At 33.7% G+C, this 17,247-nt stretch overlaps 2 protein-coding genes across 2 annotated transcripts in view; both read right to left on the bottom strand.

The window, feature by feature from the left end:
• Positions 1–1,969: 1,969 nt before the first annotated feature.
• On the bottom strand, positions 1,970–9,932 carry LOC107080876 (myelin and lymphocyte protein-like). The gene is made up of 4 exons (XM_015369083.1): positions 9,698–9,932; positions 4,212–4,379; positions 3,994–4,116; positions 1,970–2,599 (listed from the first exon to the last, which is right to left on the bottom strand). Exons 1-4 carry the CDS (start codon positions 9,788–9,790, stop codon positions 2,525–2,527), a joined length of 459 nt encoding a protein of 152 aa, XP_015224569.1. The 5' UTR covers positions 9,791–9,932; the 3' UTR covers positions 1,970–2,524.
• A 3,301-nt stretch (positions 9,933–13,233) lies between these two features.
• Positions 13,234–17,247, bottom strand: part of LOC107080877 (myelin and lymphocyte protein-like) — a 9,708-nt gene continuing 5,694 nt past the window's right edge. Inside the window, exons 2-4 of the mRNA XM_015369084.1 lie at positions 16,534–16,698; positions 16,195–16,332; positions 13,234–13,668 (exon numbers count right to left, since the gene is read on the bottom strand). Of these exons, the coding sequence (XP_015224570.1) occupies positions 13,594–13,668; positions 16,195–16,332; positions 16,534–16,698 (378 nt within the window). The 3' untranslated portion in view covers positions 13,234–13,593. The remainder of the gene's footprint in view (positions 13,669–16,194; positions 16,333–16,533; positions 16,699–17,247) is intronic.

Genomic DNA, 17,247 nt, shown 5'->3' with positions numbered 1-17,247 from the left:
ATTATTTGAATGTCAGCAGACAGCAAGAAGCCTCCCAGATCTCCAGATGCATTTGAGATATCAAAAAAGTACTCCAGGGTGTTGTTCAGCATGGGGGTGAGTAGAAAATGAAGGCTAATCATGTTTTGGGTGTACTATTCCTTTAAGTGAGGGTTTAACCTAGCCTTTTTATTGATGTGAAGAAAACGTTAATGTGTCTTATGGTTAATGATACAGTCATCTATACGTATCTCTCTTTAGATACTGATAGAAAAACAATCAATAAATGTTCTCTAAAGATACTTCTTCTGGACAATATTACAAAATGTGCACAAGTATTTATGATAAACAGTTTTTATTCATGCTTGAGAATCAAAACAGCCAATAAAAGAAAATATGTACATGGTTTGAGTTTAAAACATTGCAAAAGTAGCAAGGATTTAGCTGCTATTCAGAATTCTATGAAATTATAACATAAACCTCCTTAGGCTCAGTGTAATCAGGACATGTTTCTGCTCACTATGTATTAAACAACACATAAAAGTCAGAAGCCAGACTAGACTACTTTAAATCATCATTTTGTTTTAACAATGCATGTCTGTGCACAGAACTTTGCAATGTCAAATTTGCAACGTTCTCCTTATGTGTCCGAGTGGATGATGTAGCTGTCTACAGCCTAAACATTGGATAAGGGAAATAAAGAAAATCTTCAAATCAAACAATATCAAATCTGTATTGCTTAAAATTTAAACTCTATAGTAAAAATTTGTATCGCTAATTTATTTTTTGATTTGTACCTGGACCGTTGCCCGAATGTGATATAAACACATTCACATGACAATCTGAAAAGCCAAGGGGACTTTGGGAATATAAACATGGAAACAAATAGCTTTTAAAGCAACTGTGCATTTAGGCCTCAAGAAATTTTATTTAATTTAAATTTTAAAATTTTAATTGTATTTTATTTTAATTAGATAATAGTAAATCCTTTCTATATTAAGATCAATTTACAAGGATTAATTATAACAAAATATACTCTGACTTATGCCTGTTTAGAGAGTTATCAAATAACCTATTTGTTTTTTATTGTGAAGAGCATATTAGAAAACAAACAACTATGTTGTATTAGATTTATCTGAGAAATTAGATCTTAAATTTATGTCACCTCTGAGTTGACAACATTTGAGGCTCTATTCAGCTTGTTTGCAAATTGATTCAGTGCTACCTACAACTAGAAATGCTTCCTAAGAACAATTATGTATCTTCTGTTTTAAATTAAATTCATAAGGCAACATGTTTATTATTTTTATGTTTATTAATAAGATACCAACTTTTAAAAGCAACATCGATTTCTTGGACTTCTCTAGTTGGAATGTTTTCCCAATGAATCATCTTTTATTTTTACCAACATATTCATATTGACAGAAAGTTATTGTAATGTTTTTGAGGGGTCCTTTGAGGCTACTGACTTGAAACTGACTTGAAGGAGGCTTTCGTTTCTAAACACTTGGAGTTTATTCATTAAATTGTTGAAATACAATTGAAAAGATGCAATAAGTTTAACAGCAGATTATTTTGAATCCTCTAATACCATAGAAAAATCATTGTTAATTGAAAGCCTTATAAATTAATTCAGCATAGTATTTCTAATAAAATATAAATATTTATTTTTTATTATCAAAATCGGTGCTCATTTTGGTTTATTTCAATTATGTTTTAGATACCTGACCCTGTAATTTTCTGGTTTATTGCATATTATTTTATATCTAAATGTGACACTTAAATAAATGATGTCTGCTTAAGGCACATATGATTAGATTGCACTGACATAAACTGGACTGATTTGACATTTGGACCAAATTAGATTCTACCGTATGTAATTGGATGTAAATAAAGACCTGTGTAGAATATAACCTGGCTCTAGTTGTTATGAGTTTTATGTTATTTATAAACTCAATGAAATATATCTTTCATTTTCATTTAGTTAAACTTTAACTTGTAACTCTTAACCCAGTAACTCATTTGTAATTCAAATCCTATCTAAAAATACCAATAATTTCACTTAGCAGCTAATATAAAAAGACAATTAAGATAGTGTTTTTCATTTCAATCAACTATAATTACCTTAGAAACCAGTAAAAACAGCATAAATTCCTTGACATGTAGAAAAAAAATCATATACTTAATGATCAAGACACCTATATTCTAATGTGATTTTCCAAGATAAAATAATATTTTTCTCTTCCAAACTGACCTTTTATTCAAGTTTTCTTAAACTATACACATAATTTTTCTGGCCACATACAACAATACATGTCTACATTAAATGTCTGTTTGGTGCAGAAAGCCTCAACCCAAAATCCTATGTAACAATAGATTTGGGATCAAAAGCTTAATGAGAGCTGATGAAATAGTTGCTAACAGCATTTTAAATGAGAAATGACTATATAGTAGGAATCACTAGGTTTCTGTGGAAATCTAAAGTTGTACAAAGATGACAATAATGATGCTGCTCTGTTCTTCTTGCAGGTTTGGCCTTTTCTCCTCAAAAGTGTTTCCATCGGATGGCAGAGAGAATGGCGTGGATAAAGTAGAGGAATGTGGCAGCAAAGGCAAACACCTTCAAAAGGAAAGAAAACATGAATCCTAAACATTTTATCATTAACAACTGTCTGGGTTAGGTGGAATAATTTTACTTAAAAGTACTTAAATGTTACTATAGAAAAAAGCAGAAATGTAATCTTTAACACATAACATATGACAATATCATCAATGAAATCACAAAACATGTTTAAGATGCACTAATTTACATAAACCAACTGAATTATGCTCTGCATGCAGAGTTTTGATAAAGAGAGGCAAATAAAAACCCAGATAGCTGCATTGAGGATTGTAAGCCTGTTCTGCATACCTAGAACCAGAACTAAACATGGAGAAGTTCCTATGCTCCACTTATCTGGAACAAACTTCCAGAAAACTGTAAAAGTGTGGAAAGTCTGAGTTCCTTTAAATAAAGACTAAAAACACATTTGTTTTGGATTGCCTTCGACTGTTCTAGTTAAACAGTTCAACTGAAACATCATTAGTTCAACTTTTTTTATTTTCTTTAGTCCAAGTTTTTTTAATGTTCTTTTTTAAATTCTGCATTTTTTTTTTCGCTACTTACCGGTACTTTAATTCTGTTTTATTTTCCTATATTTTAATCATGTAAAGCACTTTGCATTGTCTTTGTAGACGTTTGAATATTTTTCTCACTTCTTATCTACTTCTAATCATTCAATTAGAATGCCATCAAATGTTTTTGTATTAATATCCTTTTACTATTTCAAGATGTAATAAAGTCATTTGTATTATGAATCCCTAATAAGGTGACTTAAAAAATGCAAGTGGGTATATTATCAGTGAAACTTTTATAACCATGAAAAACATGTGTGAAAAACAAGTGAAACAGGCAACAGATCAGTTAAAGAAATAACTAACTCTGATGAGCTTCACTGCCATAAAGCCAGGAGAAGCTTGTCCATCTACTACTTTAAATGGTGTAAATAGATACTGGCAGGGAATTTATCATTAAACATTGTTAAAATTGATTAAAAAAGAAGGAAAGGCCTGAATGATGAGAAAAAAAGCATAAAGATAAATAATGTCTGTGTTTTTTCAATTTGAATTGATAATCAAATATTAGTCAGCTCAGAAAAATATTCATTATAAAGACATATATTCCCTGTCTTGCATAGCTTAAATTGAAAAGCTAAAGGTTCATAGTCTAAAATACAAGTTTAATTCAGCTTTATCTATTGGTCTTATTGGTCTACATGAGGAAAAGTCTTTTAAAATGCCTCCATGTTTTTTTTTGTTTTGTTTTTTTTGCATAATTCAAACAGGATCAGAAATAAAATAGTGTTATAAGGGAATAAATAAGTTTTATAGTCAGAAAATTCTTTACACAACAATTCAGGGAAATTGGGGAGATGATGTGAACCCTTTCAAATTAAGAAAAAATCTAAATCTCACCACTGCTGAGATATAAATCCGGTAGAGCTGTAGATCACCACCTTTACTAAGCATAGTAATGAAAGCCAAAGCAACTCCTGCACTGAGGTAGAAGATTACTGCCAGTCCATGGTAGACAAAGTCCTGCATGTACAAAAAAGGAAATACACACCTATTAGCATACGTTTTTCTTCCTACCATCTTATTTATTTATCTTTTTAAATTCACATTGTTCTTACAGCAGCAGCCCAGCCAGAACTGCTCTTGTGACAGCCAGCAGCAAACAAGATCATCCACAGGAAGGTCATGACGAAGCAGAAGATAGAGACGAACATCACCCATCCCAAAGGGTTTGGTGGGGTCACATGGGCTGATGCCACCAGGATCCAAACCAAGCCTCCAAAGATCTGGACAGAGCGTGTTAGGAGAAAGTCTTAACATTGTTGGAGTGACCCTGATAATGTACCATTGTTTTCCTTTAAGGATAAACTGACATTCAGTACTTTTTTTCTGATTTCTATTCAGTAATTAAATGAATAATTCAAACGATGAATTTGAACCATTGTTTCAAGACTAGATAATTCATAAGTCAACCATCTTCAGTCAAAGAAAAACAGAAAAAAAAGGTGAGGAGTTTTCTTGGGTATATATTAATGCTAAATGTTAAACATTAACCCCCCAAATGTTTAGTTAAAAATAATCTTAGTTCAAATTTTCTAGTTTCTGGTTTAAAGAAAACTTATTTCCCTATGGTCCTCAACAGATTTCTCTCCTGATCTTGAATACAATCGGGACCTGAGTTTGTTTTAATGTGTTGATTTGCACAAACTTGAACTTAAGTCATAGACCTGAGAATTAAGATGTTAAAGTTGCAATGATGACAGAGTGTTAGTGAAGGCCTGCTTAAAGGTATAGTGGAGTTTGGTTTTTTTTATTTATGAAAAAAAATGCACATGCACAACCCTTTACCCGCTCACGAGAGGCCTGTTAAACGCGTGAGCCCATTTCTCCTCATGCACGCTCTGTTTAAAAGTTGCTGTTTGCATCGCTCATAAAAGCTTACTTTCCAAAAGAAGATGTGCAATTCTTATACTTTGTCAGACTCACCACCGGTAAGTGAAAATGGGGCTGAGCACGTAGGACGGACTTATGTAAACATATTACCAAAATGACAATTAGGAGCACCACTTATTTTGGTGATCCACCCAGAAAAAGAACATCCTCCACTATACCTTTAATCAATTCCAAATGCATTTTTTACATTAGTAAAAGATGTGGTTTTGAAACACCAACCCGTTTCACATTTTGTCTCATCTGAATCTGTTCTGTCTGTAAAAGAAGGAAATTGGTCGAGGAACAACAAAGAAACACCAAGGTTCAAGGAAGCTGCTTGAACACCAGCATATTTGTCAAATGCAAAGAGAAAATAGCATCAAATTGACTCAGGAAGAAGGAACATTTACTTGTCTTCTGAATACAAGGTGATGTTTTCAAACCCAGGACTATGATAACAGCAGTCAATCATTGTAAAAGTAGAATCATGCTAAGCTTTTCTTTGTGGCCAGTAGAATTAATAGATTAAACACAGTGGGTTTATTAATAGAGATCAAGGTCAATCTTCAAATCCTTCAATCTCACAGCATTTAATCAGATAGATGCTTTAAACTTGGACTCATTATATCAACCCAATGATATAATGCAGATCCAACTTAAATTTATTGCTTTAATTGGTAACAAGTAATTCAATCAAGTCGATCCAGAGGAATTTATCAAGTTTATAAGTTGAAAACTTAAATGTTTTAAGTTTGGCAAACTTAATTCAACTACTTGTAACCAATTAAAGCAATTTTTTGAAGTTGGAGATGCATTTATTTTGTTAGAATATCGGTGTAGCCTCATTCCAGCTGTAAATTTGTGAAATGAACTTTAAAATTTTTTTAATAAATTGCAGTTAAAGGTTTTTCCAAATATAGTCTCTTTGCAACCTATAAAGAGAATTTTAACCAAATACCCCACATGGGAGGGTTTATGTTTATGCTTGTGCATTGTGCATGTTGACTTTGTTAGAATTGTAGATCATTCACTAAAATAAGTTAACTCATGCCATAGATTCTTGCCTTCACAATCTTATTCTGTAATTTGCTTTTATAACAATTCCTCCTTGAAAACTGAATATTCAATTAATACTAAAAGCCAAAATTAATTGGTCCATTACAAGAATTAACCTACTTCATAGTGGTGAAACGGAAAATATTTAAAAAGTCTATAGAAGCTTTATATACTGGGTAAAAATTGTTGAGACATAGTTTGCAAATAGCAAGTCATCCACCTCAGAGACAATCCCTCTCTGAGTGTTGACTAAACAAACAGTTGCCTTTCTTTGAATGTGGGAGGTTTTAATTGCTAAGTCACCATATGATACTGTTGACTAAACTCACTGGAATTTTCATAGAACCTATGCTACAACTCAGTGGTCACAGCAAAGACTGTTTAGAAAGAAAGGGCGTGAATAGTTCGTAAAACCATGTTCCAGTTTATCCAAGGAGTTAAACCAAAGGAATCCATTTATTTCAATAAGAATCAATCAAGCAAATTATTTTGGGTAAATTTACTGTAACACATCTTTTATGTTTTATTCCTGAAATAAAACAATCTATGACATTTTTTTTCTGTACCAGCCTTTTTGCATTTTTTCTTTAGAAATGTTGCATTTTTACCATAATCTTAACATTATAAAAATGGTAAACTTGTAATTTCTCAAATTATATACAAAAAAGACTTTTTTAAACGTTTTTTTTTCTTTAACCTTGTTAAAGTGTAAATATTGATATTATCTGTTATTAAATATCAATTGTTTTAACATTTATTTAAGTTTCCTCTAAGAATAAAATTGCCTTGTATTACCCCCTTTTGCTCAAAAATATCAAATTAAGCTGGGCATACACTGTGCAACATTTTCAGTCTTTGTACTCAGCTACAGCTCAAACTGTATTATGAAACTGCAGGGTTTAAAAGTTCTCAGTTCACAGACATATGTTCTTACACTGTATGGCCCCATGCTCTGATGTGATCTACCTGCTCACACTGTATGTCCAAAAAACCCCAAATCTTTCTCCAAAAAAATATTCTCAGACGACTGTAGAATTTGCCCAAAAGGGGCAAAAACTCGTAGCGTATGCCTGGCTTTAGCTTTCTGCAGCTTTAAATTTCTCTGCAATCGTGTCATAAAGAATGAATTAAACTAATGAATGTCTCACAATAAAGAGTAGATTTTTTAAATGACAGTCTCTCCGTCTGACCTTAATGGTTTTTAGCCAACTGAACTTCTTTTTGGTTTTGTCATAAAAAAGTACTTATCATGCCAAACAATGAAACAGTATATTCATTCTGGGCTATGAAAAAGACGCCATTGTTAAGTACAGGGAACTGCAAAAATGACAATATACTGCAGACACGATATTGTGTATTTTCACTGTGGAAAAACTTGCTAAAATCTTCTTTGTCATGTAAGAAATGAGTCTGCTATTGAGTCTTGCTAAGCTATCTCAAAGGGATTGGCCCTGCACTATGTCTGACAAAACAAACACATAGGCAGTTTAATAGTTAATTCAGATAACAAACAGATCCCTCATTGTTGTATTGAAGTACCATTCACAGCCATAAAAGCCCCACACCTCCTAAAACAGGTTACAGAGGCAAAGTGTGTTGATCACGTCCATGTATAGCCCAGCTAATGTGATCTAACAAGTGTTTGGGTTTAGGTCAGGACTCTAGGCATGCCATTCTCTCTTCTGGACTCCTAGGTTCTATAGACTCTGATAAAACCCTGCTTTGTATGTGTGACTGTTGAATATAGAAACTGAGGATATGGAATTGCCCGTTTGTAGAATGTCATATTGAGTGAGATGTTGCACCACGGCATCTCGGTTCCTTCATCAAAACCTGTTTCTTATTGGCAGAGAACCGAGCACTTTGGGTGTGACTCCTATAATCTGCTCTGCTGCTCAAACCCTTTTGCATGCATTTTCCTATAAAATGTGGAAGAATTAAATAAATAAATAACAAGGATTTCCACAGACATGAGTTGGATTGCAATGCATTCTCCCACTTTTGGTTTTGTTTATTTTAAAATGCTTATATAAAATTACTTCTAGAACAAAAGCACAATTGTCATGACCTGCATATTTAAAGCCCAGAAGTTGTGTTCTGACTTTTTGGTCAGAATATTGGACCAAGGTTATCAGTAGGCCCAACGATTCTGTCCAAAATCATCAATTATTAAAAGCATTTATATAAACATTTTCAGAATACTTCAAAAAACTCAATACACATTTGATAAGTAAGGTGGTTAATACAGTGCAACTGTCTCCATATACCCACAAAAAATGTTGGTACATTGAATTACTTAAAATATAAAAGACAAAGGGAAGAATAATGAGCCTAAAAGAAATTTAAAAGTACAGAGAGCTGCTGTAATGCATTGTTGCACATTACCCATCATTATTCTGTACCAGTCTCTCTCATTGTATCTTCTTTATTTGTTCAAATAACCCCTTTTGGAGAAATGTACAATTTTTTTTTTTTTTTTGCTAGTTACTAGATGTTCTATAATTGAATTTTCTGCATTCATGTTTAATGTTGTGTATGTAGTCTTTTGTATTAAGCGTTAAACCCCTTATGCCAAACAATGAAAAGAACGTTATTCATTTCTTAAAACCTTATTAAGGTAACCGAAATGTCTGTCAGTTAATAAAACAAGGAAAACGCTGCTTTCCTTCTTACATATAGGATGAGTTAGGAACCCATTGTGACACTGAAATAATAAGAATGAGTGGACCTAATGGGTTTCCATTATTATTAGGGAATGCGTGAGGAAAGAATTATATAATTGAATTATACACTAATTATTATGGATGGAATTTCCTAAACTTACTTTTGCAATTAGTTATTGTATTAATTGAAAGACAATTCTTCAAAGTGTCCTATTAACTCTCTACTTTAGTTTCAGATGTTTCTTTTTTTCTTTTTTTTTACATTTTCTTCTTAATTCTGACAAAGCATCTTTATATTTGAAGAGAGTATCTCTTCTGCAGCAGGTACTTTTCCAGGCCTTATAAAAGATTTTTCTGTTTATTTACTTTTGTCTTTTTTTCAGTGAGACAGAGGGTTGACCGTATTATTGGATTGGTAACAGAGACACAATATGACTGAAATATGAGACGTAAAATGATGTAGGCACTCCTCCCACATTAGAAATGATTCATTATGCTTAATTTCTCTAAAAAGAAAACACTTTTAATTGAAGGGCTCAGCCTTTGTTTAAAATACTATACACCAAATTGTCACTTAAAAAAATATATACATTTAAAAACAGCTATCTGCATCTTTATACGCTATTTTTGAGTATGGGATTTTAGATTCTTTTGTTCAAATTGTATTCAAATATTTGTCTCATTACCCTTCTTAAAAAACTTATCTTAATTGATGTTCAATCAAATAGTTATCAGAAAAGAAAAAAAACGTCTCGTTTGTTTGCCATTTGGACTAAAAAACTAAAATCCTAAAAAAAAACAATTCTTACAAAAAAGTAGCATTACTGTTGTATTTATTAGAATATTGTCAATGGATTTTAAATATCTTAACCAATAAATTGTGAAACAGAATACAAAAGGGACCAAATCGCCACATAGCTGAATTAGAAAAGAAGGAATCATTTTCCTCTTACCAGTTCAGGCAGATAAAAAATATCTGGGAATGTGGTGCATATTCCCATTCCACTGGGCAGGGTCCCCATAGACTGTGCTGTGGTGGCAGCCATCTCACCCTGTTTCTTCGTCCAACGCTAAGTCAACAGCAAACGAACAACCGCCCCGGTCTCCTCTGAACTAACGGAGTAACAGCAGGTGTAACTGAGCCTTATACCTAAGCCAGGTTTAGCAGACAAACCCGTTCTGCTATTGTGTGTATGTGTGTGGGTGTGTGTGTGGGATCCCTTCCCACAACAGCTCCTCGTTGTGGGGCGAATCCAGGCACACCCTCCTTACAAGCATCCAGCCCGCTTGGTGGTTTAACAAGAGCTGATGGTCTGTGACAGGCTTCTGAAACAACTACAGGAAGAATTTAGTAACCTGAGGCATGCAGTGATCCTATAAGATATGGTTGCTGCTGTTGTTGAATAACGAAACAGCTCAGTACTTTGTCAGGTAACACTGACACCGTGGCCCTACTGGTCCCTGTGGCCTTTATTTGTATTGCACACACTCACTTTAAAATAAGTTTTCATTCAAAATAAAAGAGCTTTCTGTGATTGAACACATTTATGCATTAACCTCTCAAACAAAAGGCTTTTTGGTCATGACTCAAAAGATTTGTATGTCGACAATGAATCATAAGATTGTACCCTATGTAATAATCCACAGCAAATGTGTTGGTGAAGCTCTTAAATCTCTCAGCCTTGTTTGCGTTTGATAACTTGTCAGCCATGTAAAACCTGGATTACTTTTCAAAGCTAGGCTAACTGATCAGAGAAGGAAAATGTAACATTGTTCTTTTATGGGTTCAGACCCAATCCTTTCTGTCACTCTGACACAGTGATATGCTAAAGTTAATGCCTCTATCATAGTCAATTAATCCGATCTGCTGTTTTGTATTATTTTCTCTCTTTTCATGCAGTCTTTCCTGTCTATTTCTCTATCTCCCTTTAGTTCTTATCCCACCTTTCTTTTTTTTTACCTCCTTGCCCAATGTATGTGATTTTACTCCCTAAATAATTTTAAATAAATTTCCCTATACAAGTACCAAGAAGAACCTTATGGCAACAGTCATAAGGGTCTGCTTGTAAAAGCAATTGTGTCTGACTATTATTTACAAAAACAATTACTGAAAGTAAACTGAAGTAATCAAAAGTATAAATGAATTTTTTTTTAAATCAGTCCATTGCTGTATAATTTTCAGAGTAAGTTACAGAGCTGTGTAACTTTTAGAAACCATATAACGTGTTGATGAGTAGAACAACTATAAATTCTACACCACCTGTAAAGAACTTTAGCATAAAAAGGTCACAAAAAATAAGGACACCTATTTTGATTATTATGTTTTATTCAAAACCACACCAAAAAGAAAACATAAGAGTCTTGATTATCCTCACATTTCTCTATGGAATAGAGATTTAAGATTAAATCTTTTACCGCAAAGAAAAGCATCTCTGCTTTGAGAACTCATTGAGAATTTGGTCAAATGGCAACAACTCATGCCTACAAAAAATATCTGCTCTGACTTTTTCCCATTTGTGTAATGTCATTTCAACCTGAAAAACTCACAAAAATAATATTGAGATATTGAAACATATTGTATGACTTTGGTGCTCAGGCCTAGGTGGGGTACATTAACAATGAATTTTACTTTGATTATATGCATGTGCTGCTCAATGAGAACAGAGATGAAGCTCTGGGCCTGAAAATGGTGGCGGAACAGGGATGGGATGCAGATTGATGCAAGCTGGAATAAGGAACAGGTTCATATGAACCACCATAATGAGAAAGCATGAAGCGACAGTGGAGAGAAAAAACTCCCCTTGTGAAGAAACCTCTTTCATAATTAGGCTCAACAGGGCGGTCTTCCGCCAGAGCAGCTGGGGATGCCTTGTGAGAGCAGTATGAGTCCAAGGAATTACTTCAACAGTGGCAAGCGGCAGCATGAAGAAGGATCCAGATGGAGCTGACGAGGATGGTGGAGAAGGTGATGGAGGAGGGTTGAATCAGGGACATCAGAGTCAAAGTCTCTTGATAGCTGGTAGATTCTTTTAAGCAGGACTCGGATGCTGATTGGATTACAAGGAGGTACAGTTGAATGCTAATTGGCTGTTAGACATATGGATGAGCCTCTGATTGCATGAGGGTAAGTAATCCAGTGTATTCAGTTGAACTTCCAACCAAGCTTCATGCAAATCTCTAAAACAGTGGTGTTCAAATTCACTTCTCAGGGGCTGCTATCTTGCATGTTTTAGTCCCTCTCCCTTGATGTAGTTACCACCTCCTCAGCAGACCAAAGGTCTGCATATGCCTGTCAATGAGCTACCATTTCACCCGGGTGTGTAAAAAAACTAAAACAGGATTCCTGTTCATAAGAATGAACTTAGTGATAAGAAGAACAGTGTGGCCAGTTGCAGTTCAAGAAAGCAAAAAAAGCAAATTAACAAGCTGATCTGAGCCAAAAGGAATGACTAACAACTTGCTTCCTAGAAATGTAGTGGAGCAGAAAGCCTGGTATTTGACTTTGCAATGAAGTGGAGTGAAACTTCTTTGTACTCACCGCCCACCCCCCCACCCCCAACTCCACCCGTAGCTGCTCACTATTTGATTTTACAGCTGACACTTCAGTCTAACAAATCTGTGGTCTGTTTGTCACATAATCTCCACCTGAGTCTTCTGAAGTTTCCAAAAAATAAGTCATGCTGTATTGCATTAAAAGTCAAACTCAAAGACCATGGTCACCACAGTGTTGACTGTCATAGAATGAAGGGCAAATTAATGTATAATTAGGTAAGCAAAATTATTATGGGGTAGAAGAAGATCCAATAAAATGAATTAATTCTTTTCAGTTTAAATGCTGCTTTTCTCTTCTGTACTAAAAGCAACACAACCTCCAGGTTCAGATCAGATTCAGAATTTTTATTTAATTTTTTTTAATTCAAGGTCAGAATGGCAGGTTGATTTAATCCTCGCAGATATTTGAGTCTCATTTGTATATAGACAAATCCCATTAAATTGCATTAATTTGTCCTTTGTATTTAATTGTTCTTCTGATTAAATCTTCAACAAACCAACACCTTCCAGTTTTAAAAGTATTTATTTTGTGACAAAGAATATCAACAAAACATTAAAGTGAATTCATCCATTAACAATCTTAAATGTTAACATTTACTCCATAATATCAGTCATAAAAATGTGAAACAACACACTGATTGTTGTTAGTAAAAGAAATATAAAAAACAAGGTCAATCAAAAAGAAAAATCTATTTGAATTTTTTAAATCTAAAATATAAAGAAAACAGACGAAAAAGAAACACAGTGAAACTATGTGGTGGAATTCTTCAAGAAAGTTTTGACTACTATAAGTTGGCACAAATTTATAAGTAGTTGTGACCTCTACATTTCCTGCTACACACTTTTGAAACAAATGTTCTGTAATAGTTTACTGTATTTTATTCTATGGCAATTGGAAAAATGAAATAATTGAAATGTAACTATGGCACATCCATCGAAAACAAAAAATGGCCAAAGAAAACCATAAAATATTTCTTCGCCCCAGAAAAGCTACTCATTGAAGGTGAGACATAAACAATAAAATGTCAGACAAAATTGAAATCAAAGACAATCTTAAGTCCTATCTGAATAAGTATACATATTCTAAAGGAATAGAAAAAGTTTAAAATTACTTTGAATGGTTGAACAAAGTCCCTTATCTTGTCACAACAACAGCAACTTATGAAGTAGTAAAAGCAGAATGGTATGCTTCTTTTACACTAACGTAACATTTTGACATTTATCCCTTCATTTTAAAGAAAGAGTCAAACAAAAATGTACCACTTTATCTCTCACTTCATGTCTGGAGATTCATGCTTCAGGCACTCTTCCATCTGATTGCAGAGAAAATGGCATGGAGGAAGTAGAGTAGAGTAGCCACATGAGACATCACCTACAAAAACAAAGAGTATTAAAATATCTGGACACCTCCTGCAAACAGAGAGGTATACTTTTGGAATACTGTTAGCTTCATACAAATTTCCTAAATGAAAAAATCTGGATTTTATTTTTTGACTGAAAGAAAAGTATTTAGTTTAAGACTGGAATCAATCATTTCTGACCTTGGGAGACGCCCCTCGGATTGTATGCAATACTTGCACTAACTATAGTATATCTACAGTGAAAATACACCAGTGAAAAATGACATTTTTTGGTAAAGGAAAATAAAAATGCTATATACATATTATTCAATATGCTGTTCAGCATAATAACTTTTGTTTAGATGAGGCGCTGGGTACAGAGAGACAAAAACAGTATCTGTTCATAAAAAGCAACAAGCAGCACCACCGTGTATTCAGGGCCCACTGGTGGTACTGTGACACTGCCACAGAAACGAACTGTGGCATTGGTCACTGTGGAAAAAAAAAGGTCAGCAAACCACCAGATACATTATGTGCACTCAACCAATTCAAAGTAATCACAGAAACATGATGGTAAAGAGCTGCATGAAAGTTTTGGAGAAAGATGGAGCTGTGACATAACTGTTTCAGAAAGCACTTAGCTATCATGTACACATGGCAAAACATATTTTGAAATCTTTCCACTCTGGTACGTTTATCTGTGTAGATGGGAATTTATGCAATATACTCTATATTTCTTGGAGTTTATCAGATAAAGAAAAATACCCGTTTAGAGCTTTTAAATGATAAAACAGATGCAACAATCTCTTTTCTTACAGGTGCAAATGTTTAAATTAATATTCTGCTCACATTCTGATTCTTTACAGTCTAACATTAGGGGAGTGTGGCCTTGTGGTTAGGGCACTGTACTGGGAATCCAGAGGTTCAGGGCAAGACCCTTAACCCCACAGTGCTCCCCAAGGGGATGGGTTAAATGCAGAGAGTTCATTTTCTAGCTCTTTACTCTGTAAAAAACAAAACAAAACGCTGGAATCATAAAACATATACTTTTGGTCATTTCTGCCCACTCTACTCTGAAAATCCTCTGAAAAGCGGTAACATTTTCAGGACATCCTTTTTGTCTAGAGCACCACCTTTCATATTTTCTGTCGAAATTCCTTCCTTAATTCCTGCAAGGCGTTCAGAATATTATTTTTCACCAGCTAAACCTATTATTTAGGTACCGGTAATTTGGGTCAGTGCTTGGGCTCACTAACCTGACAACAGCCAGATGCATGTCTCGCTCCGCCTAGCTCCACTGTGGAGCTAGGCGGAGCGAGACATGCATCTGGCTGTTGTCAGGTTATGGGCTCACTGCAATGCTGGAAAATGAAATCCATCTTAATCCCCAGGTCTTGATCCCTCAGTATGATGCAGTCACCACTTTGTTTTAATGTTAGTTAATGTATGTTGTTCTGTGCCTGACATGCACCATTCTGTCTTCGCATCAAATATTCCTTCTGGAATTGTGACCCACCAAATGAGTCAAGGTCCATCACAATAATCTAGGAAATTATTTGCCATCTTTAATATCCTTTTACTAAATGATACTTTAAAAAAAATGGAATTTTGGAATCCCATGTCACCTCTCTCTTTATAAGATTTTTGGAAATGCAAGAATGCAAATGAGTAAAAACCTATATGGGGAAATCAAGCTCTAATGATGTATGGTAGGTGTGAGGACTAAAATCTTCGACTATTCTTTATAGCTTTTTTGGTCAGGGATTAGTAGTTTTTAATTTTCATTTGGTTGAAAATTACAAGAGATGTTTCAAATTAAAGGTAAAGGTTTAAGACAATTATCTCTTAAATCATGCTGTCAAGGTGAAACTTTTAATGTTTTCTTTAAAACACCATGCCGTGGCTTTATGGTTTAAAAAACAAACAAACAAAACAAAAAACCCAATCATTTTCATTTGACCAAATCTGACCAAAACAATATATGTTACAGGTGACGGCCTCATAGTCACAAAGGTCAGGGTTAATCACTTCTAAAACATTTTCAAGCCAAGATATTATGTTTAAAATCTATTTCAAATTCTTCTATTAGGAGAAGTTTATTTTAATTTGGTGTTGTTTATCCACACCACAGTAGAAATATCCCACACCATAAGCTGCAATATTCATATAACAACTATTTTTATAGCATTTTTGCTCAGGGATTAGTTTTTTTTTTTTTTTTTTTAAATTACAATAGATTTTTCAAATTAAAGGTAAATGTTTAAGACAATTATCAACCATCTCTTAAACCATGCTTTCAAGGTTAAAACTTTTTATGTTTTCTTTAGAACACCATAGACCATACCATGCCATTTATGGGATAACAAAGGATGAAATTATGTTGAAAAAATTTACAAAAAAATAAATAGTAGTAAATAAAAGTTTTTAGAACCCAGTAATCCATTTTAGTTGATATGACCTAAACAATATATGCTATGGTGACAGCATCATAGTTATAATGGTTAGAGTTAATTGTAAGACCTTTTCAATTTAAGGTATTTTAAGGTATTTTTCCATACCACAGCAGAAATGTCCAGTCGGTAGATCTTCAGTTCCTCAAATGTACCCATAGAATTCTTATTTTGAATGGTGACGTAGGCCAAAACCACTGACGCACTGAGGTAGAAAACAGCCGCCAAGAAATGAAAACCTGTGTCCTGCAACCAGAGGTAAGAGAGACCATTAGTGAATATATAGTGTTTTATATATATATATATATATATATATATATATATATATATATATATATATATATATATATATATATATATATATATATATATAGGGTTATTATCAGAACACTGTCTTTGTTTTGTCCTGTATCTACAAAAATAAAGCCATCAAAGTGTGTGTCTAACCACGCCAGGCCAAAAGCTGCTTTTATTGCCTCCACAGGCGAAGATGAAAAACCACAGAGTCGTCCCAACGAAGCAGAAGACTGACACAAACATCACCCAGCCCAGAGGATTGTCCGGGGCGACCCGAGTCGAAGCCACCAGGATCCACACCAAACCCCCAATGACCTGCAGGGTCAGGAAAGGAAAGAAGGAGATGTTTGAAGCTCCACCTCTACATAATGCTCTACAAAAGCATAGAAACGTAATAAAAAATATACAATCAAGAATATGAGCGAACCGTTTATTTTTCTTTGCTTCATATTTACCTGAAAAAATAATGACACCTTGTGCAATAAAAGTTTTTTTACATGTTCCTACTTGTTAAAATGTGTTTTCTGCCTCTATACTTTTTTCTTTACATTTTTCCCAATTTATCTGTAAATAGGCTGCTTCTATTTTCTTTGTTGAATATTTATCATTGAATTTGAGCTTGTCTTTATAACAATTGAAATTTTCTTTTTTTCTCTGAGATGTGTTTTTGTTTTTTGCTGTAAAGTATAAGTTATTTTTCATATTTTATAGCCTGTTTGCTTTTTTCATCTTTTTTGTTACACTGAAACACCTGAATTTCTCCTCTGCTGGTCAATAAATAGTATTTCTATTCAATTCTGAATTATTATTCATTTAAGAACTACTTAAATAAATTGTTATCAGAAAAAAAATATTGAAAAGGTA

Source organism: Cyprinodon variegatus, unplaced genomic scaffold (assembly GCF_000732505.1).
Source record: "Cyprinodon variegatus isolate N-32 unplaced genomic scaffold, C_variegatus-1.0 Scaffold2442, whole genome shotgun sequence".
Classification (NCBI taxonomy): domain Eukaryota; kingdom Metazoa; phylum Chordata; class Actinopteri; order Cyprinodontiformes; family Cyprinodontidae; genus Cyprinodon; species Cyprinodon variegatus.
The sequence above is the reverse complement of the archived record's forward strand: the minus strand, read 5'-3'. Positions and strand labels throughout refer to the sequence as shown.